Raw genomic sequence first — 23,314 nt, 5'->3', positions numbered from 1 at the left:
CATACAGAATTAGAACTAGCCAAAGATATCAAGCAGATAAACGTTCCACAGGATTTTAAATGAGGATCTTGACACAACTGCAAATCAGAAACAAAGTAGAAAGATAATGACTGTGAAGTTATACTAAGGTGCAAGGTATAGAGCATGCTATACTGGTGGAAGAATGATGCTGTGTGTTTAAAAGCTTAGAATAAAATAAACCAACTGTTTTAACAGGAAATGTAATACCTATATGGTTTGATCAGGATTAGTATGGTATAAGAACCATACATCCAGACCAGGATAGCAACATTGACTGTAACATATTCCTAGTATTAAAATACTAAATAATTTTGTTTCTTTTAATTGTTCTGTGTGGTAGTTATCAATGGCACTGCTTGTGTGTCAACATCAAACTACTGTTAGAACTAGAGAGTACTGGATATTAAGTAGATGGCAAGTTGTGTGCTATGACAAGGTGTATTATGGGCTGATTCTGTACTTAGCTGTTTCCCTTGTAAGTTGAATGTCACTTGCAGGGGCACAGGCACTACGCTACCTACATAGTGACTTTTAACTATCCTTATGAGGAGAGCCTGTGGTTTAGGGTAAAGAAAGGAGGAGGCATAAATAGGAAGTATTCTGATATGGATTTTAAGAGTTTCTTTGTGGTTTTGTAAGACTTTGTGAATAAATGAATAATTGGAGAAGCTTTGGATCTGTTTTTGTACACTTTGGTTCCTTGTTGCATCTAACAATTGCTTGGCTCAAAAAGTGTATCTGCCTTATCTGTTCCCCCAAATTGCATCAGGCTTACATTAGTTTATGTGCCATCTAGTCTCTACATGATGTAAAGAAGAACTATACATTGTGTTTTGTTGTGTTTACAAAGAAAAAAGTGTGTTATATGTTTCCCAACAAAACAGGTTTTTCGTCTCTTGTATATATGAAGACATAAGCCACTGATGCATTTAGGTAATATATTTTCAGGGATACGTCCTTTTAATACAAGATTAGAATGATGGAATGCATTGTAAAATCCAAATGGTGTTAACTGCTATGCTCATCACAGGGGAAAAAATAGAATAGAACAGAATAGAATATTTCAGTTGGAAGGGACCTACAACAATCATCCAGTCCAACTTCCTGACTACTTGCGGGCTGACCAAAAGTTCAAGCATGTTATTGAGAGCCTTTTCCAACTGCCTCTTAAACACTGACAGGCTTGGGGCATCGACCACCTCTCTAGGAAGCCTGTTCCAGTGTTTGACCACCCTCCCGGTAAAGAAATGCTTCCTAATGTCAAGTCTAAACCTCCCCTGGCGCAGCTTTGAACCATTCCTATGCATCCTATCCCTGGATACCAGGGAGAAGAGATCAGCACCTCCCTTTCCACTTCCCCTCCTCAGAAAGTTGTAGAGCAATGATGTCACCCCTCAGCCTCCTTTTCTCCAAACTAGACAAACCCAGAGTCCTTAGCTGCACCTCATAGGACATTCCTTCCAGCCCTTTCACAGCTTTGTTGCCCTCCTCTGGACACATTCAAGGACCTTCACGTGATTATTAAATTGTGGGGCCCAGAAGTGCACACACTACTCGAGGTGAGGCTGCACCAACACTGTGTACAGCGGAATAATCTCCTCTTTTGACGGGCTGGTTATGCTGTGTTTGATGCACCCCAGGATGCAGTTTGCCCTCTTGGCTGCCAGGGCACACTGCTGACTCATACTGAGCCTGCTGTTGACCAGCACCCCCAGGTCCCTTTCTGCAGGGCTGCTGTCCAACCACTCCTCTCCTAATTTGTACTTGTGCCTGGTGTTACTCTGTCCCAGGTGCAGAATGTGGCATTTGGATTTGTTAAATTTCATGTCACTGATGATTGCCCAATGCTCCAATCTATCTAGATCGCTATGCAAGGCCTCTTGTCCTTCAAGAGAGTCAATAGCACCTCCCAGTTTGGTATCATCAGCAAATTTACTAATGGTGCATTCAACTCCTGCATCCAGATCATTGATAAAAATACTGAACAGAACTGGCCCTAGAATTGAAACCTGAAGAACACTACTGGTGACAGGTTGCCAGCCAGATGTAGCCCCATTCACTACAACCCTTTGATCCCTGCCCATCAGCCAGGTCTCCACCCAGCACACTGTGTACCTGTTCATCCTACAGCTGGACAACTGTCGTGGTTTAACCCCAGCCAGCAACTAAGCACCACGCAGCCGCTCACTCACTCCCCGCCCCCCCAGTGGGATGGGGGAGAAAATCGGTAAAAGAAGTAAAACTCGTGGGTTGAGATAAAGACAGTTTAATAGACTATAAAAAGAAGAAAATGATAATGATAACACTAATAAAGTGACAGCAGCAATGATAAAAGGATTGGAATATACAAATGATGCATAGTGCAATTGCTCACCACCTGCCGATCGATGCCCAGTTAGTCCCCGAGCAGCGATTTCCCTCCCACCCCCATCCCCCCAGTTTATATACTAGATGTGATGTTACATGGTATGGAATACCATGTTGGCCAGTTTGGGTCAGCTGCCCTGGCTGCGTCCCGTGCCAACTTCTTGTGCCCCCCCCAGCTTTCTCGCTGGCTGTGCATGAGAAGCTGAAAAATCCTTGACTTTAGACTAAACACTACTTAGCAACAACTGAATACATCAGTGTGTTATCAACATTCTTCTCATACTGAACTCAAAACAGCACTGTACCAGCTACTAGGAAGACAATTAACTCTATCCCAGCTGAAGACAGGACAACAACTTGTCCAGAAGGATGCTGTGAGGGACAGTATCAAAAGCCTTACTAAAATCCAAAAAACCTGCATCTGCTGCCTTCCCTTCATCCACTAGGCAGGTGACCTTATCATAGAAGGATATCAAATTAGTTAAACAGGACTTTCCCTTTGAACCCATGTCAGCTGTGCTGGATGATTGCATTGTTCTTTAAATGCCTTGCAGTAGTACCCAGTATGATCTTCGCTATAATTTTTCCAGAAACTGAGGTTAGACTAATAGGTCTGTAATTTCCCAGGTCTTCCTTCTCACTCTTTTTGTGAATTGGAGTAACATTGGGTAGCTTCCAGTTAGCAGGGACCTCAGTAACTAATTTTTCAAAAACTAAAGCTAGGGATTTATCTCCTTAAGAACCCATACTTGCCTTTTGTTCAGACAGTCAACTAACTTACTGGATATTCCTTAGTAGCAAAATACTTTGCAATTCCTTTATTTTGGGGTAAAGGTAAAGGTAAAGGCAAGCTTTAAATGTAGACCAGTCAACTAAAACAAACAAACAAACCAGCCACCCTTGATTTATTCAAATTGGCATAAATGCACCTAGTCCTGCTGTACGGAACGATTTAGTTGTAAATGATACTAATACAGAATCACCGAATGGTTGAGGTTGGAAAGGACTTCTGTGGGTCATCTGGTCCAACCACACTGCTCAAGCAGGGCCATCTAGAGCTGGCTGCCCAGGGCTATGTCCACAAGGCTTTTGAATGTCCCCAAGGAGGGAGACTGCACAACCTTCCTTGGCAACCTATTCCAGTGCTTGGTTGCCCTCACAGTAAAAAAGTGTTTCCTGATGTTCAAAGGGAACCTCCTGTGTTTCAGTGTGTGCCCATTGCCTCTGGTCCTGTCACTGGGCACCACTGAAAAGAGTCTGGCTCTGTCCTCTTTGCACCTTCCCTTCAGATACTTGTACAGATTGATGAGGTCCCCCATGAGCCTTCCCTTCTCCAGGCTGAACAGTCCTAGCTCTCTCAGCCTCTCCTCAGAGGAGTGATGCTTCAGTCCCTTGATCATCTTTATGGCCCTTTGTTGGACTCTCTCTGATATACCCATGTCTCTCCTGTACTGGGGAGCCCAGAAGTGGACCCAGCAGTTCACGTGTGGCCTCACCAGTGCTGAGCAGAGGGGAAGGATCACCTCCCTTGACCTGCTGGTGACACTGCTCCTAATGCAGCCTGGGATACCATTTGCCTTCTTTGCAGCATACAAAATACTTAAATACCATTAATGTTGTGCAAAAACATCTGTAACAGGCAGTTTTGGTCTACAGAAACAACGTAACTAGAACTTTTTGTACAGTGCTTTGTGCATCCAGTAAGGGAAGAAATGGTGTATGTGTGGCTCAGCTGCCATACTGCCATAGTTAAATAATGTTTGTGGTTTTAGAAGTAATTTTTTTGAGAATTTCGTATTTGTGTAAGTGTTTTCAGTGGTATGCATAGGTGGTGTATGTTCTGCAAAAAGTTAAATTGCACAATCCCCAAGAAATTAATAATTTTGAAAGTTTTTTTTAAAGTCTTTTTTTGTTGTGCATGGTAAAGTTCAATACGGCAGAATATTATTTTCTGAAAAGGTAATTTTGTCTAGGGAAGGTGAGTGTACTTTCTTGACTTGTTGAGTAAGGCTGGAAATTCATTGCATCCTTCTAAATATTATATTAGAGCTAAACATTTTGTCTGTGTATTATTATGCATATACTTGGCTGTGTTTAGCAATAATATAACCAGGAGTGACTTCAGTGACTGCATTGTGTTATATAGGTGATGATTATATATATGTATGTATACATATGCACATTTTATGAAGCGCAAGGGGATGGATCTAGGACATCTGGAGTTGGGATTGATGTGTCTCTCAACACTTAGGGCAGAATAAGCCTGTTTTCCCTTCTTTTTCCCCTGTGCTTCCCTGTTACTGCTGTTCCTGACAAATACTACTTGTGTTCTCTGTTTACTTCTTATAGGTAACATTCACTTCTATGGGCTTTTCTGACCATTGTGTGTATTTTGATGTTACTTAAATACTTCTTACTTTTGTAACATGTAGCCAGGCTAGAGTTTTCCTTTACTGATGGTCTCCAGGTGGTGTATCAGGCTGCAGTACTCTAGAACTCACTCTCTTCTGGTTTGCCTGATTCTCAGTCCATAGCTTCTTTGTCAACCTTTTGGTACGGGTGTTCTGTTCCCCTCTCCTTTTGAGAGCTGGATTTTGCCATGCAGCTGCAAAAGCACTTCTCCATCTAGAGCTGATCCAAAGATCTCCATGTGGCTTAACCACTAATTTTTTAAGAACTAAAGCTAGGGATTTACCTCCTTAGGAGCACAACATACTGAAGAGAGACCTTCTCTGCAAAGCCTTCTAAGCACAATTTCTTATAATACTTGTTTCTAGGTGAAAGCAGGGAGTAAGTTGTATGCCTGTCTTGCTATACATTTGTCAGTTCTCGGGATCATTTTTTGATTTGTGTTCAGGATTAACTGCATGGAAGTCTTTGGAGATTCAGGACATTGTATTGTTTCTGAACAGGGGTGGATTTGGCAAAGCTCTGGCAGAAAGTGTTACACTCAGCATGTCATAAACTGTTCATGATACAGTATTTGTTAATAACCAGAGCTTAAATTGCCTGTAGCGTGAGTCTTAAGATAATCAGTTTTAGTGTACTTCACCACAAAATTATTAGCTCACATAATGAGGATTATCTGTTTCTCCAGATATCCTCCTGACCATACTTCAGTTTATCTTATAGTTGGTTTAAAGTCCCTTCTTGCTTGACTTCAGATCACATAGATGGTTTTACCCTTGGTGCAATGACAGGAAAGCTGTCTTGTTTGAGCTGTGTGTAACAGGGTTTTCAGTTCTCCTGGCATACAATCCTTTGAAGCGGCATAGCAGTCAGCATAAAGTAGCACAAATAAAGGCTTTGAGCAGTGTCATGAATAGAAACACTGAAAGATCTTGGAGATAAATGACAGGCAAGGAATGCATAATGTGCAGCAGAGGCGGTAACTGCTTGCTGTGGAGCATGGAGCTAATGCCACCACCAATTTCGTCCTCTACTTGCATAGGGAAAGGCTTATAAAATCACTGGGACTCTTTAGGTACAGCAACACATGTACTTATTTGGAAAGCAATGCCAATTGGAGCAGTTCCTACTCTGCTACATCCTTGTTGACTGTGCCATGAATTGAATCAGGGGACTGATTTATTGGAAAAATAATTTGGCAGACAGGTTTATTTTTAACTAGAGTCAGTTACAGTTGTTCAGTGGAAGGGCTGACACACAGTGGGAATTACTGCTGTAGGTTGCAGTGAAAGGAGGGACTGGAGCTTGGCTCTGCTGTTTAAATAAATGTATGTGTAACTGTGCCCTTGGGCTCCACGCCCAGGTTTTATGAGACTGGATAGAACCTGGAATAGGGAAGTGGTTCTGTTTGTTAAAGAATTAAAACTTGTTATGAGCAACTCAAGTGCAGATAATATTGCTGACTAATCATTTTTTCCTTTCTGTTGAGTCATACTGTTGGCTTACAATGATTATGAGTGGGTTTTTTGTTTCTTGTGGGCTTTTGGTGGTGGTTGTTTTGGAGAGAGATGCGGATATGTACCAACACTTTCAAAACTGAAACTGGAAGGAATTGCTATTGCTTAATTTAATTTCTGTGTAGGATTGGAAAAGTAGAGAAAGAAGGGAAAAATGCAACCTAGTGTTGCAGCCAAATTAGAGTATTAATTCTCAGTTTTGCAGTTTCTTGCATTTCTAAGAGTATGTCAAGTTCATTTGCTTAGTTCTTGTAATACAGCATCGAGGTACTGTAATTGAACAGCATTTCAGTTGCATGAATAGTTTCTTTGTATTTCCTTGAGAAACTGCATCACATGGAATGAATTGTCTGTGTGTTTTTTATTCTAGAATAAATGTTGATGAAAATCTGAGAAGTGTTCTCAGGGCGGTCTGGTACCTGCAAAAGGTTCACTCTTACTGTTTCTCTTATAAGCCTTGTTCAGGAGCTTATGGATTCCTATTACCTTGATCTAAAGCAAAGAAGATAAACAACTGTGCTAACTGATGACTTAGTAGTCCATGTAGTTTATGAAGCAGATAAATGAAAATATACGTCAATTATTTTTTTTACTGTATTGTATTTTCTTTGGTAATGAAATGTCTGTCAGGTTGTTGCCAGTTGATATTTGCAGCTTATTGTATCATTTGTGATAGTATATGAATTCTGCAACATATTGAAGTAGTAAATAAGAGAAGCATTTTGGACTGCCCAGTCTACAGTACCTCTTTATTTATATTAGGTGTTTAATCATTGGTAATTTTTTTTTTTTTTAGCTTTAAAACTGAAGTTTGTCTGGTCAGCTTAAAAAAAAAAAGTCAAGCAAGAGTTCTTAGTGTTTTCTTTGTGATGCTTTTACAGAGTTCAGTAAATATCCCTGTTGTGATTTTTTTTTTCTTACTCTTCAAATTTTCAGTTTTCTTTCTCAGTTTGTATTCAGTTACTTGACTAATTTGAGAGTACCTTTCCATTCATTCTGACTGAAAAATAAACAGCAAACATGATGTGAAAGAGAGCTGGGTATAACTGTGCAAAATGTATTGTTGACTTCAGGAACTCTGAAGTTCTAAAGAGCCTCAACTCTTCTACCTTAATTCTCAGAAGTAGCTGAAGGCTATGCTGTTATTAAAGAACATGAAGAAACCTGTTAAAAATTCAGCATGCCTGTATAAGATAGTATTATGCACTGGTAAGCATTATGTAAAGGAATATGGTTTTTAGAGACCAGAGGATATTAACAGGCTGCACATAGTGGTAGTTGTGCTTACTAAAATGTGGCTTGTCTTATAAAACATATTCAGGGCCAGCTATGTTAAGATTTCTGATAGTTCAATTGTACAACTTTATAGTGTGATAGTAATGTGCTATATTATAGCATAGCTCATGTGGATTATCTAATTACTAGATTACTAACTGTTAAGAACTAACACGAAATCTTTGCACAGACAGCAAACTAATTAACATTGTTGGTAGATGCTTAAAATATACGGTATTTGTGGCTGAAATTGAAGAGCCATATATTCAATCTGTTTGTATTTTCCTATGAGGATATCATCTAGTAATTGTCGAGTGATGCAGTCAATTTAAAAAGAACCCAAAAGTTCAGTGAGCGTTCATTCTCTGCATCAGTTGGCAACAAGAAAAGAATGGTGTAAGAAAAAGCCTGTAGCATCTGATTGGCATCCATTCTCGATCATTTCTGTAATTGTCTAGAATTAAAGGAACAAGTGATAATAGTTACTGGCACCTTCCAGCATAAGAGTACCCTGACATCTTAGTTGTCCTTTTTCAAGGCTGAGTAGGGTTTTGGGAAGGTCAGTGGGGTCCCATCTGTATGGGTGTAGTTCTACAAGTTTGTGTCAGTATGGAGCACAGGCAGAGTGAGAAATATTTATTTTCAAAAATTAGCATTTATTTACATTCCATATAAAATGAAGGCACTAGCCTTAAAAGGAATGGCTTACTTGACAGACTTCAGTAAAATTTGGTAAACTAGTTGGGAACTGTTTGGGCATTTGTAGTTTTGTATGCTATATTATCTCCCTATAGATAATAAGTAGCAAGCGATCCCTAATGAATATATTTTTTGCAAACTTTGTGATAAGTAATTATTTGGCTATTTTCTGTACACCTTTATTCCCTGCTTTTTGTTTTGTGGTTTGTTTTCTTTTTTTTTGTTTGTTTTTTTGTTTTTGTTCTTGCAAAGAAGCTTGTAATTCATCCTCTCTAGCTTGTAAATTGCTGGCAATGAGAAACTAATAGTAGTGCAATCAGGAATAGCTGGTGGACAAAAGCTTGATAGTACTAGTTTTAGACTTAGCAGGCATTTTGTATGTAGGAATTTAAGAAATAAAGAAAACACGGCATTCCTTTAATCTCCTTCCAAATGTAGGACTGTGCTAGTTTGTTGGGCAAACTGTGTAAAGAACTTAAGGGCATGGATGTTTGACAAATAGCTTTAGCCTTCCACATTAGAGAAAGGGCTATCTCTTTTTCCAGGGAAGTATTCTGGTGTGTGCCATCTAGTCCAGTGGTGACCGCCATTACCTTTGTTTTAACAAAGGTAATGCATAACTTGGCAATTAGTGTGTATGATCTTAGTGATAAATGTATTAGCTGTATATTGTAGAAACTGTGCAGCAGTCTTTATGAAGGATCTCAGCATCTAAAGAATAGTAACTTTTGATTGACAGGCAAGAGAATATTGCATATTCTGTCATCTGATCTGTGTCAGCCCCTTCTCTAGTTTGATAGCTTGCTTGCTCTAATTGGACTGTAGACATGAAAGAATCTAGCTATATGGATCAAGTTAGTAGATCAGAGTTTTGAATTGTAAATGCTATTGGGCATATTCCTGTGTTAAAATAGCGGAGGTATGTTGTCTGTATTATTTAAAATAATCATTATGGAATGATCATGTTTTAAATAGTTTTAAATAGACTCTATGTGTATACCTGAAAATGGTTCTATGTTTTCTTGCAGCTAACAGAAGATGAAATTGCAACTATTCTGAAATCTACTCTTAAAGGACTTGAATACTTGCACTTTATGAGAAAAATACATAGAGATATAAAGGCTGGAAACATCCTTCTTAACACCGAGGGACATGCAAAATTAGCTGATTTTGGTGTGGCTGGCCAGTTAACAGTAAGTACCTGTGGAAAGATGATTTAAAAATGCTTTAGTGCTCCTAACCATGTTCTTTTACTTTTGTCTTTTTCTTCTGCCTTGAATTTTGTGTCTGAGGAGTGACTAGTGGCAATGGTAGAGCTAACATTCTTTATTATGAGTAGTATTTAATGTGTTGCAAAGCTATTTAGTTTTTAGTTGTTTATTTTTGTAACCCAGTGTACTTTAAGTGCCTAATGATCCCACTTTAAACTTTTGTTTGAGGTTTATGATCATTGTCACCTGTTTGGCTTCTGTAGGCCGATGGGTTGAATCTGTTTGGTCTTAATTGGAAGTCACTACCACTTGACCTTCGGGTGGCTAATTTCACTTTCAAATATAGAATTAATATCAAAAGAATCTGAAAATAAGTATCACTGTTTTAATCGCATAAATAATATAATTACAGGATACAATGGCAAAACGTAATACTGTTATAGGAACTCCGTTTTGGATGGCTCCTGAAGTAATACAAGAGATTGGCTATAACTGCGTGGCAGACATCTGGTCCCTTGGTATCACTTCAATAGAAATGGCTGAAGGAAAGCCTCCATATGCTGATATTCATCCAATGAGGGTAAGTGTTTATGGTGGTGTTTTCTTGTTTGTTATATTAAAAAAACAAAAAAAGCCCCAAAAGCTCAAAAACCTGATACTGGAATCATGGAACTGTGCATTTATGGACAAGGATTTTAAGACTAAGGATTTTTACTTGCTGTCTTGCTTCCTATTTACTGCAGTTTGCCTGTGTTTTGACACATCTCTGTAAGGTTTCAGGATGCTTTTATCTCCATTTGAGAGAAAGCTAAAGCAGTAAGTGCTTAATTGACTTGAAGGCAACATCCTAGATCCTATTCCATACTGTACTTGCACTTGGAGAGTTCCATAACCAAGAAGCCATCCTCCTTTGAGAGGGAGTTTTGAAGTAAAGGTGACCTAAAGAAGGATTCAGAATTGTCCTATGTGAGCACTGCTAATATTAGTAACCCCTGACAGATTTTATTTATTACTGAATCTTAAAGTCTGTTGCTGAATTAGTTTAGTTTTTGCAAAATAAAATGTAAATAGAACTAGTTGCATTATGAGAAGTAGCAGTTATAAAGGAATTACTTGGAGAAGTTCATGGTGAACAATGTTTATCTAGGAATAACTGTTGCCACTGTTAGTCATGCTTTTTTTTTTTTTTTTTTTTTGAAATGAGCTATAGAATAGCTACACTGATTGCACTGAGCATCAATAAATACTCTGTTCTTGAATTGTTTATATCTAAGGCCCATTTGGTATTAATAAGGCACTTTATATTGCTAAAAGCAGATTTTTTTCATCTTTGTGATTTGCTGCAAAAACGGCATGCTTACTAGATTATCGTATTCAGTTTTCTTTTGCTGGTGCCTCATATATCAGGATCTTAATATAAAGAAGCCACCACTGTTCAAAGAGAAGGTACTGTTCATATATGATTACTGTAAGGTGACCCATGTATGAGTTCAAGTGTATTTAGTGCTGTTGGGTTCTTGATTTTTGTTTGTGGGGTTCTTGATTTTTGTTCATGTGTGCTTTTTGGAGCAGAGATGTTTCCTGAAGTTTTATGGCAATGTGCAGCTCAGTTAAAGCTAGTGAGTGTTTTGCAATTAGAAGCATTACGTAATTTTGGAAGCAAAACTTAGGAATTTTCCTGTACCATATTATTTTTTTTTTCTGTGTAATTAACAATTTTAAAATTATTTTTCAAACTGAAAATACTCAGATGAAAGCTGAGAACAAAATAAGTATCTCTGAAGCTTGTTTTTGATGGGAATTTAATTTAAGATGAATTCACATTTAAAAATATTTTGAAGATCTATTGATTACAAATTATACATTTGATCATGCTGGGGGTTTTGGTTGTACTTTTTATGAAAATGTCTTAATTACATCTGAGTTCATTTTAGCATCATTATATGTAGTAGTACTAGCTGTTGAAAGGCAGGGACTACATTATCAGAGAGGATTTTTATACACATAACAATAGCTGCTTATAAATCAAAAGTCATTGAGTTTGAAAGCTTGTGAATCTGTTTAATTCTTGTAATCAAATGAATGCTATCAAAGGCCAAAGTAATTTAACACAACAATTCTGGATTACATAGAACATGTGTTCTTGTTAATGAATTACGTTATGGTTTTTAAGGGCTTGTATGCAGTTAGTACTCTTTTGTATATTTGATACCTACAGTTTTTCTTAATTTTTATTGGTGAGTTGTTACAGTGGTTAACAAGAAATACACAGATTTAAGTTGCAATAGTTTTCCCAGTGTCATATGATATAGCTTCACAAGACTTTTGGACATATGTAGATGCTTTCCTACTTTGTTTTAGTTATGACACAGAATTGATACAGGCAAGCATGAAAGCTTGGGCAAATTTTCATTGCTTTTTCTAGATGTTGCTGGAGTTCTGTGGTATTTATGTAAGGCACAATTTTGTTACTTGGGAATGCATGTTGAAATTACCATGTGCACTATTTTGCTGTAGGCTGGTTGGCACTGCCACAAAGGTAATGCACTGCCAGTAGGCCATTTCCTTGTCAACTGCATTTACAGCTTAATAGAAATATTACATGACTTCTTTAAACAAGTGTTTTGGCAGAGAGGAAATAGCAGATTCCATGCAAACAAGCATAGCTTCCTCTGCTTAACCACACTCTAGCTACTCCAGAGAATTGTACTAGTTTCAGCTGGGAAAGAATGAGAAGTGGGAGGTGCAAAATGGAATTTCATGTTGGGGGAAAAAACAACAGGTTTCTTCTCTTTAAGTATTCCTGTTTTAGTATTTTTGACTGTGTAAGTGTCATCAATGCTATTTCACTTTTCTGCTGCAAACCTGAGTTCAACAAAACCTACAGTTGTCATACTTGGTTTCAGCCTCAAAGGTCAAGACCATTTGCCAGCCCAGTAGGTCTAATGCTTTATTCACGTAAGGATTACAGAATGCCTCACATATTCGATATCAGAGTCCTTTTTTGCTTTTGCTAATGATGAAAAGTGAAACTTCTGTATTTTCTCTGAGTTTTCATCAAAGGAGTGTTTTCAAGTAGTTTTAAAGGAGGAAAAAATACAGATGTCCTCAAGGTTGCCCTAAAACATGGTGATACAGCCGTTAGAAATAGCAAGGAATTTGCTGATAAGTCAAAAATCACTCAAGCTTAGATAACTTAATGCATCCAGCAGGGCTAAAAGCATGTCGATTGCAGTAGTCTGCAGTAGCCAGGGTTAATGTGGCTAACAGTGTTTGCATCTGCCTTTGATTGCTCTGCTGGGATGAGCAGTTATGAATTTATAGTAGAGCTAATTAAAGAGGGCTTCACTGTGGTTCTAGAGCAAGACTCAATCTCCTACTCTGAAGCTGCAGTGATATGTTTTAACAGCTGTGTTCCTGTGTCCCCCATTGACTGCAGCATGTATGATGTCCTGTAGTGATAAAGTATTTATGTCCTACCACTGTCTGAATTTAATTCAAACCATTAACTGCTTTGTTCAATCTCTCCTCTTCATGCAATATCTGTCTTTATTATTTCTGTTTGTTTCTAAAGTCCTCTTTTTTTTTTTTAAATCTGTAATAGAGGCATAAAGATTGGCACTGTTCTGCTGTAGTAGTTGTGATTTTGCTTTTTGCTAAAAATTGGTAACATGCTTTTGAAATATCTTCCATGTTTGCTAATCAAGCCATGATCTCAAATTTGTCGTGTAAAAGAGTTGTTTCTGGTGGAAGATCCTTTAAGCTGCAAAGTTTTTACTTGATCATAATCTACCTTCTGCTGATACATGGCTTTATTAACAAGTAGATTAACAACACTTTGCCATAAAGCTAATCTTAACCCTTAAGAATAGCTGTTTTTTGAGATCCTTTCTCTAGGACTACACTTACCAAAAGTTTTCCTTACATTCATGCAATGACATGATCACTTATTGCTGCGAGGCTGTGATTTTTATTATCAGTTTAAATCAGTTTGTGTGTGGACTGCTGGTTATAGAGACAGCCTGTCCTTAACTAGGAGTTTCTGAATTTTCTGATAAGCAAACACTAGTATTTTTGTGGCCTCACATGGCGAGGTAAAAGGAACTGATCTTGTGAAAAGTTAACCTGATAGAAGCCTGCTAGAACTGAGCCAGGAGAAGTTGTAGGAGCATGTAGATGGACAGGGGAAGTGGGCTGAGTGGAGTTACTGCATTTGGCCACAGCCATGCCCTGAGACCAACTGTAATACTGCAACCTGCATTTTATAAAATTTGCTCTTCTTTGTAAGGTCAGCACTTACGGACAGGTTGGTGTGCTTCAGATAAATGCTGGTAGCTCTCTTCCAAAAAAAAAAAAAGCAAAAACCAAAAAAGCACCACAAACCAAAAAAACCCCAACAAAACCCCCAAAAACCCCAAACTCTTCTTTCATGCTTATCAGGCAGCTGCAATAATTCATGTTGCTGTGGTATGGAAGAAGCTGGTGGTAGATGTGTTTTTCAACGCTTCACAGTATTGGCCTTTGTTTCTTTATGGTGAGGTTTGTTGGAAATGGACATGTGGGCATCACATGTTCTGCAGTGAATTGGAGGAAGCCAATTTGAACTGCTTCCATTTGCCTTAAGTCCAATCATGATATTTATTTTTCCATGGCACTTACCCAGATTATCCATGCCTCCTGCTTAGCCTGTGTCATTTCCACTCTGGACTAATCTGTTTGTAATAACCTTTTATTCCTGTTGTATCTTATAACAATCTACCATTTCCCAGTTTTTTATTCTCAGCATATTGCATTAAAACTGGAGATGAAGTGAGAATTATTGCTGTGTAAAGCTGTAAGAACCAAGGAAGGTGTCGTGTTGAACATTGCTGTCTGATTGAGACCAGTTTTTCAATCACTGAGAAAATGGTTTCCTCTGTGCCTTTTGTGCCAGAAGTTGAGAAGAGGGAAAAAGAAAACTAATTCTGGCGATGTCAGATGTCTTTCTGTATAGTCAGTCTTGCATTTCTTCTTTCCAACAGATGGAATTGTCTCATCCGTTTCTATTATTTTCTTTGAGAGTTCACCTATCTTATCTCAGCATTACTGCTTTTAATTTAGAGTAGGTTTGTAAAAGTATATTACATCATTTTCTTATTTTAGTGCTTTTGCTTATCTTTAGAAAAGGGTTTGAGTTAACTTTTAAAAGTCCTTTTCCTTTTAAGAACTTCCTATGAGGCACTTTTTGTTAATTTGTAACTTGAGATCTTGCCTGCTGTTTCTAGACAGAGTGAGCTAATATTTAAAGAGATTTAAAATATGGATTTTTTGATTGTACATTACTGTTTATTATTTTACTACCTCTTCAGAATCTTGTGGAAGAATGACAGTGAGCTGTAGTAGGACTCACTGAGCATGATTCCTTAGGGAGGTCATAATTCTTCAATATTTGTGTTGCGCATTCTCTATTATGGTAGTTCCCTTACAATTAAATATCCTATGTGGTTTTTAGTGACTTAACGTAGTAAGATTATTTAAAAATAGTTAAATCTCAAGTCTTGAAAAAAGCATGTGAGACCCTAACACATCCAGTCCTTTGAATGGTAGGAATGCATATAGTTAAAAGAACAAAAAAAAGTAACTTCCCCTTCCTCTGGGTCTTCCATTGTGTCGTGTCTTGTCTTTCTTAAAAAATCTGATTTCTCAGGACAGGATTTTAGTCTGTGTTGTCTTACACAATATCATAGTCATTCAAATGGATAATGTGTATTTACAGTGGGAACCTAAGACACTGATGGGATATAGTTGAGGCAGTAGACTGGAATTGGAGAAGCATGTGTCTTGCTGTAGGCTTCCCAAAGAGCTGTTGGAAGACCTTTCAACCTCTCTAGGCTTTAAATGGAGTTTTTGCGTTTGCTTTAAACTGACCTAAATGCAGGTGATGGCTGCAAAGGGGTGGTATTCCTACCTGTTTCCATGCATTTTCATCGCCCATTTCTGTTGGAACTAGCATTTAGCTGGCCACATGATAAGCTGGATCAGAAAATTGATTCATGTGGAAACTAACCGAGTAAGAAGCTTTCACTGGTATTGTTAACATGGTGCTTGGACTAGGTGGGGACAAAAATACGTGGCTGGAACTGGTAGGAGAATCTGATAATCCTTTTTTGGGAATCAGCCAAGTTGGTGCTGAGGTTGACTTAAAGTAATTGCAAAATCAGAGTCTCAGCTGTTCATTTGTAAATGTATTATGATTAAAACTTAATAATTATTTAAGGAAACTCCTGTACACATAAGTACATCAAAGGTCATAATGTATCCAGATACTGTCATGCTTAGGAGCTATAGCTGTAGGTGCACTGCTGCCATGCTGGTTTTGCTGCTCTGAATTTCATTTACCTTATGAATGCAGAGAGAGTCTGAGGGAAAGGAAAGAGACTGCTCTTCCTTTTTCTGATAGGCTCCTGAGTGTCTACAGACTGTGGAGCTTCTCTAGAGATTGCCCTTACAAATGCCTGTTGTAAGGGACAAACTGACTTTTTTGTAGCCTGTCCTACCAGTCCTTTTGGACTTTTTCTAGTTGGGCATATCAGTAAAATGATACATGGTTCTAGACCTTTCATGGGTAAGTATCCACCCACAAAGCCTTCCTCCTTTTCCACCTCATCTGTTCTTCCCATCTTTAAATGCTATTGCCATGGTACAGCTGAACTTCATGGGGTAAACTTCCAGTGGCCTTCAGTTTGCATGCAGCTAAAGGCAGGTGTTGCTTCATAATATATTTGCCTCTGTGGTACTGTTTATAACCAGAATTTCAAATAGGTGTTATAACTTTATGCAATAAAAAAATGAGCACAATTAATAGCAGACAGTATTTGTCTAACAGAAAATAAAGTATGTTCTCTATATAGATTGGGAAAAAAAGAAAAAAAAAATCAATGTCAAAGGAGTTGCTTCCCACATAAATCACTGCGAGAAATGCAACTCCATATGGTAATAGGATATGTAGCACTTTGAGAAAGTAGTGGTATTTATGTGGTTCAAACCAGTTGCACCTATACTGATACCAGTGCTGATCTGAGTATTGTATCTTTGGTAGTTTTCTTTTTTTTGTTCAACAACTTTCTTTTCAGGGTTGAACTCTAAGGAAGTGTGACTTTATTTAAGGGTTCTTAAACCAGGAAAGCTTTAAATTTTCATTTAAATATGCTGCTACTTCAAATCAGTAAGCAGCCTGTCCACCTGCTCTGATCAAAACGTGAATAATGGGTTGTATGGTGATTTTTGCATGAATAAAAAAAAGATACTTCTTTCAACAGTAAAAAAAAAAAAAAAAGTGCCACATGCTTTTCATTCAAGATTTATTTCTCTTGTCAAAAAAAAAAAAAAGGTTAAATTTTTTTTTTTTTTTAACCTTGAAGAATGATCAGTGTTTATATTGTGTGAACAGACCTCTTTATCTGAGCTGCTTCTGGTGTGGTGAGTTACTGCTGAGGTGCAGGCCAGTTCCTAACACTGTGTTCATGACTTAACTCCTTTCAACAAGTCTTCTGGAATCAAGAGATGATAAATGTTGGGCAAATTAAAATAAGTAATTGTGTACATTTGAACTTGCATGTCTGTGTGTATTCTGTTTTTTGTGAGCAAATACCTGATGTGCATACCTAGATGAGATATTTGCATAGACTTTGCTAGAACCTTAATATCTAGATATTAGATCTACTGATCACCAGGAGAGTTGCTCTTTCTGTGAGTTAAGATGCCAGTTAGTGCTTGCTGTAATTGTAATCAGAGTTGGACGTGATTGCTTATTTTGTCAGCATTCTTCAATAGGTATGTAAATGCAAGTTTTCTATGGGTTGTTATATGTAACTTCAGGAAGTACATTTATAAGTTTTCTGGAATACAATTAAAGCAACTGTCAACTATTGCTTCAATGTCATTTTTCCTAGGTGAAAAGAGCCAGTTTTTAGGTACTTGGTGATTGTGTCAGTCTGACATTAGTTTTCACTGTGGTTGAGTTACTTTTAGCAGTGGATTGAAACTAAATGACGTGCAAACTGTGGTCCTGCAGAAAAATCATTGTTTGTCAAAGTTGCGCTTGTGGCCCATGGGCAAACTACTCATAGAGCTGCAGAGATCCTGCTCTATAGATTTATTATTATTTTTTTAATTTCAAGATTTATATGGATGTCCGAACTTAAAGTTATGATTTATTATTTTAGTTAAAATGTGCTCGTTGTTCACTTATATATGTAGGGTGGTCTAGGGAGGGTTCAGGTGCTTTCCTCCTTAGGCTCCTATACTTTGTGGAAATGCTAGGCATAGATACAGACATAGTACCCTTTGAATGTAACTTCTTTTTTAGTGTTTAATGCCTGCAGGATTCATGGAGGAAGCGAATTTCAAAAGGATTTCATTTGCTTATTTGTTTGTGACCAGCCTTTCTATGGACTCGCTGTAGAGGAGGAGGCAGGGAGGAATATTCTGGTGAGTGAGGAAGTCAACCCAGGCAAGTGCCCCTGGGATATATTCCCATTTTTCAGCATGCCTAGCATTGAATTTCAATGAAAGTTGAAAGTTCCTGTATACCAAGCACGGCTTATCCAAAAAAGATAAACAGAGTAAAAGAAATAATATGTGAGTTGTCCTCAGACCGTGAAGACAAGTTTAGAGGCATCTGGTTGCAAAACATATGAAATAAAGCCTGTGATATTTTACTTATTTTCTTAAATTGCAATCGATAATTCATTGCTTGACTTTACCAGATTCAGTTACATGTATTGAGCCTCCTAGAGAGTGATGTGCTAGCATGACAGCATCCAGTTTCCAAGACTTGACAGCTTGCTAGGCAAAGGGATAGTATGCTTAACATCAGCCCATTTCATGTGGAGAGTTTTTGTAATACTCTTGTGAAGGCAAGATAGGAAAAATACCATTTGTCCTCTGGCAAAACTTACAGATGATAAAAATTTTCTCCCTAATACTCCAAGGAACTTTTTGAAGAGGTTTGCCACATTGCTTTATCAGGAGCCTGTACTCCCTTTTTCCCACAGAAGAGATTGACAGATCTCTCTGGTTTATGGGACTCTTGAGAGTACAAACCACATAAAAGGCTGGATACATACACTAGTTCAGTTCTCTTTCCCTAGAGATTTGCAAAGGTGTGGAGAACTGGCCTGATAATCTAATTTCTTTTAATCATGATACTACCATGTTAGTGTCTGGCTCTTCATAGAGAGGAGAAATGACGTAGAGCAGGATGTAAGGAGCAGAAAAAAGTAAAAGATGGGGATAATAGCAAACAGGGTTGGGTTGAGTTCAGCTTTAGAAATCCAGAAGATGCTACTGAGGTAAGACAGGGGAAGCTATGTGAAGTCTGGAAGAAGAGCTCACTAATGAGAGGGAATCAATGCTTTATAAAGGTTCACATTCATTCACATTTATTTGTCTAATCAGCACAGAATGATAGGACATTAGCATTGTTATGCATACTCTGAAAACATTAGATTATTTGAGGTGTGTACGATGATTAAATTGGAAAATGACAAGGCCCTATTCACATCCACATTAAAGCTTTTGAAAAGTCTACAATCTGATGTATGTAATTGTTGTCTTCCTGTAGGTATTGCTTTTCTTATCTTGCATCTCTCTAACTTATTTTTCCCTTCAGTTAAGAGATGACTTGTAAGTTCACGTAGTAAAACTGTTGCAATGTAAATAAAGTGCAGTTAAAAGTATTTGTGATTATAGAATCTAGCATAGAAGTTTCACTGTGGTTTAGAGAATGCATCTTCACTCCATATCACTAGAATTTTTTGGGGTAGAATAAATAATATGTTTATTACTGTTAAAAGTATAAATTCTTTAAATTTTTTAATGATATTGGATTTGTTGGTTGCATATGTGTGCAAGAAGGAAATGTTAATCTGTCATGTGTAATAAAGTAGCAGAAGTGGAGAATATTTGAAATTTGGACTGGAACTGGAGTTTAATTTGAATTAAATGGAAAACATTTATTTCATGCTTCTAAATGAGGATTTAATTAAAATTAAATTAGTTCATCTTTTTAGATTTACCCCTGAATAGGAAATTTGAAACATACTTCAGTTGATGGTTGGTTTTCTCTGACTTTGATTAATCACTTTCAAAGTAAGCAGAGGATCAGTACGGTAATTTCATAATTACACACAAGTGAGTTAACTTGAAACTTTAACTAAAATAACTGTAAAGGAAGTTTGATCTCGGTTAGTTTCATGTAATGCTGTGTATCTTCTGCGTATGATTCAGATTCTTAGAAGTGCTAATCTGAAAAAAGGACCGTACCATGATACTACCCATTTATTTGCAAGATACTTTAATAGGGAAATATTTGGCCTGGGAATATTATTTTTCAAAGATGTTGGAACAGTAAACAGAGGCTGAATGCAGCCATGAAATTGATGGAAGGATTCCTGATGACTTGAGTGAGCATTGCATCAAGCCCTACTTCTGTATGCATTGCTACAGATTATTTGATAGAACTGTTAATGTAGGTAAAGCCAGGAATGTATTTAACAGACCTAGTGCAGCATAGGTTAACATTATTCTCTGCTGCTGAGCTGGCTGCTTTCTCTCTGGACAAATGTTAAAAACAAACAAGCAAACAAGCCCCTACCAAAAAGCTCATTCAGAAGTTTCAAATCACTATAGATCTGTTCATTTGTGATGTTAGTAAAACTGTAAACATAGATCATAGTGCAAAGCAAAGCTATTTTGCAACTTGAAAATCTCAAGAAAATTTTATTTGAAATAGACAATTGGTAGTAAATAATCAAGATGCATTAAAACTAAAATCACAATTTTAATGTTACAAGACTTTTTTATTCATTAACTTTACAGACATACTTATTTGAAAAAGCCTTTCCATCATTTGTACGCATCATTGTATGCTGAACTTATTCAATTTCTTTTTAACTTGTGCTGTGGACTTGGAAAATTATTCAGCAAGGTGTTTATGCACAGACTAATGAGAACTCCCTTTACTAAATATTCTACAATACCCTGCAGGATATTGTAAAATATACCACAGTTCAAAACTTTTAAGTGAAGAACTATATATATTTACTACAGATGCTTCTATTTCTTTTTATTTCTATTGTCTTTCAAGTTCCAGGATTAACACAAAATATACAAGATTAATTTTTATTCAGAGGTCTGGCAGCTAGCTTTATTGAAGAGGGGGGAATTTGTGTATTGCTTTTAATTGAAATAGGTCTATTTGGATTTCTGTATGTGACTAGTGTCTTGCTAAGCCAAAAAAGAACTCGGTAAATAATTTTAAGAGGTTCTTGGAAGCTTGAATCAATGCTTATTTATTGAAGTGAATATATTCATTTTTTCTTAAACTTTGACATGTTTTCTGTCAGTATAGCTAGTTGACTTGGAGGAAGTGCTTTAAAGAGACTTTACTATATTGCCAAATTCTTAACACATTATTACACATTTTAAAAGCAAAAAGGTATTTACTTGGGTTTTAGTTAAAGGGATATTTATTTGATTTTTAATCATGTGGGAGAAAACTTCAGTCAGATTGGGAGGAAAATATTAAGCTTCTATTGCTACTTACTGTAAGATTTTTAAACACTTTTAAGTCTATACTGGGTTGCTTACTTTGTAGAAAAACTAAAAAATTGCTTAGATTGAAAGAAGGTAAAATTTGGAATGGAGAAAACTTATTAAGACTGTATGTACCCCGTTTCTGCCTTGGTATTATATTGCCTTAAAATGTACACTAGGTCATTTTTAAAAAGGATGATGCATATTTAATGGAAGAAATTTATTTATTTAAAAGGAGGAGTTGCCAATCAGTCTAAATTTGTTTCAGTTAAAACTTGATGGTCTAAAGACAACTTATAATCCTTTTCTTGTTATAAAGTATTGTCAAATTTGTAGTAGTTATCAGTTAAAAAGTTTATGGAAACTTTGTTTTAAGGTGGTTTAAAATAGAACTAAATCTTTAATTTGTATTTGATGGCACCTGTTTTCATTTTGTTTCTTCAGCAACACCAGGGGTATCAAAAATTGCCTGTAGACCACCCTGGTTTTAGAGAAGAATGAAACCAGCCTGGCTTTTTCATTTCAGCCTTTTATTTTACTGACTAAATACTTAAACAAAGCTCTAACACACAGTCAGTAGTTTGTGAACTAACTCGAGTGATTTGGGTACGCAGTTTGTGATTTTTGTATTAGAATTTTCTGTATTAATGCCAGTTTTTGTTGTTACATTATTTAAAAAATGCATTGAGAGACTGTATAGGAAGCACTTTTGATACCCCATGGCAGAAAAAGCTGTGTTTGAAAGCTGTATTGTCTACCTGCAGAAAAGTAGAGTAAAAGTTTGTAGTTTTTAGATAGCATGGTCTGTTTTTAAAGCTGCATGGATCCAAATTTTTATTCCAGATTTAAGTTCTCATTATTGGCATTCCCATGGGAAAGAAATAAAGCCAACACAAGTGTAACCTCCAGATTTCTACTTTCTTCTCTGTGCTTCTTTACCATGTCTGAGAATTCACATTGATTGTACAGAAGATTATACGTATGGCATTCCAAACACCTCAAATCTTAATGGATTATCAGTTTCTAGTTTGTGTTTCAGAAACACAAACATGGACATAATTCTTGGAAATACTGCTTATCATTACCTGCCTACCTGAAAGACTCTGCTTTACCAACAAAAGCCTCCTCTGCTGTATATTCCTGAACTCCATGCTATGCTGTTGATGATGGGAAAAAAAAAAAAAAAGTTGGTGTTCTAGTGGAACACCAGAACTAACGAGAACTTCTGATTTATAATGAGAATTACAGAAGCACTGGAGAGTCTGGGAAGTTTCAGGTGTGTTACATTTTCCATTCTCCCCCAGAAATTTAGAATAGTTTTGGAAGATAATGAAGTGATCTGTTCTCAGAGGACTATTTTAATGGGGAGGACCTTTGATGAAGTTCTATGATGGCCCCTGCAGTACTTCCCACTGTGCTGGTGCAGTGATGTAGGCTTGGCAATAGGGATGGCAGCCCAGTATTCTCTCTGCTGCTTCTCCTTTTTTCATGCTCTGAATGTTTACACTGGTAAATGTAAAACAGGTAGCATTAGCAAGCACAAGATTTATGGGCAAACTGACATGCATGTGTTGAAATAGTAATCTGTTTCATCTGGGGTGTTCCTCAAGAAATGTAATAATCATGAACTCTGACCTTGGGACAGAGGGCATGTCTACATTAGGCAGGTACATACAGACACAAGTGAGCTTTGCCCATACTGTCTTCCTTTTACTTTTTTCCAGGAGTTTCTCCAGAGCAACTGTGCGTGCGCTGTAAATACTTTAATTCTTTGTCAGATGAGGGAGGAATGTTACTCCATCTTGCTTTTTGTTTGTTTCTCTGAATAATACAACTAATTTGTGCAAACTGTATTTTTTGATATTCAGAAGCGGTAAGCATTTGATTTTTGGGGGGTGAAAATGAGCACATGTAAGTTCTTAACTTTTAAAACAAACTGAAAGAGGAGCTTTAATGAATGCAGTGTTGTTAAACAGTCAGATTAATTGAAATGTATAGAGAAATCAGTACAAAGTTTCTTAAAAGTTGATCCTTCTTGCGTTCATGCGAATTGTCATATGTAAATGTTGACTGGAGCAACTGGATGTGATGCCACTTTCTTGGTGTGAAAAAATGTGGAGTATGAAGCAGCTAGAAGGTTCTTGCTAGACTGGAAATACTACAATAAGCTGACAGTGCTACAGAAAGTTCTTGCTGCCATAGTCCCAGATGAACAGTAGCACAGGCTAAAAGCCAAAG

General features: G+C 37.2%; 1 protein-coding gene across 1 annotated transcript in view; it reads left to right on the top strand.

The window, feature by feature from the left end:
• The window catches only part of STK3 (serine/threonine kinase 3), a 153,104-nt gene that overhangs the window by 24,104 nt on the left and 105,686 nt on the right, over positions 1-23,314 (top strand). The window contains exons 5-6 of the mRNA XM_069779752.1: positions 9,317-9,481; positions 9,912-10,079. Coding sequence (XP_069635853.1) covers positions 9,317-9,481; positions 9,912-10,079 — 333 coding nt within the window. The remainder of the gene's footprint in view (positions 1-9,316; positions 9,482-9,911; positions 10,080-23,314) is intronic.

The sequence above is a fragment of the Haliaeetus albicilla genome, chromosome 3, assembly GCF_947461875.1.
Source record: "Haliaeetus albicilla chromosome 3, bHalAlb1.1, whole genome shotgun sequence".
Classification (NCBI taxonomy): Eukaryota; Metazoa; Chordata; class Aves; order Accipitriformes; family Accipitridae; genus Haliaeetus; species Haliaeetus albicilla.
This window is presented reverse-complemented; position numbering and strand designations above follow the sequence as displayed.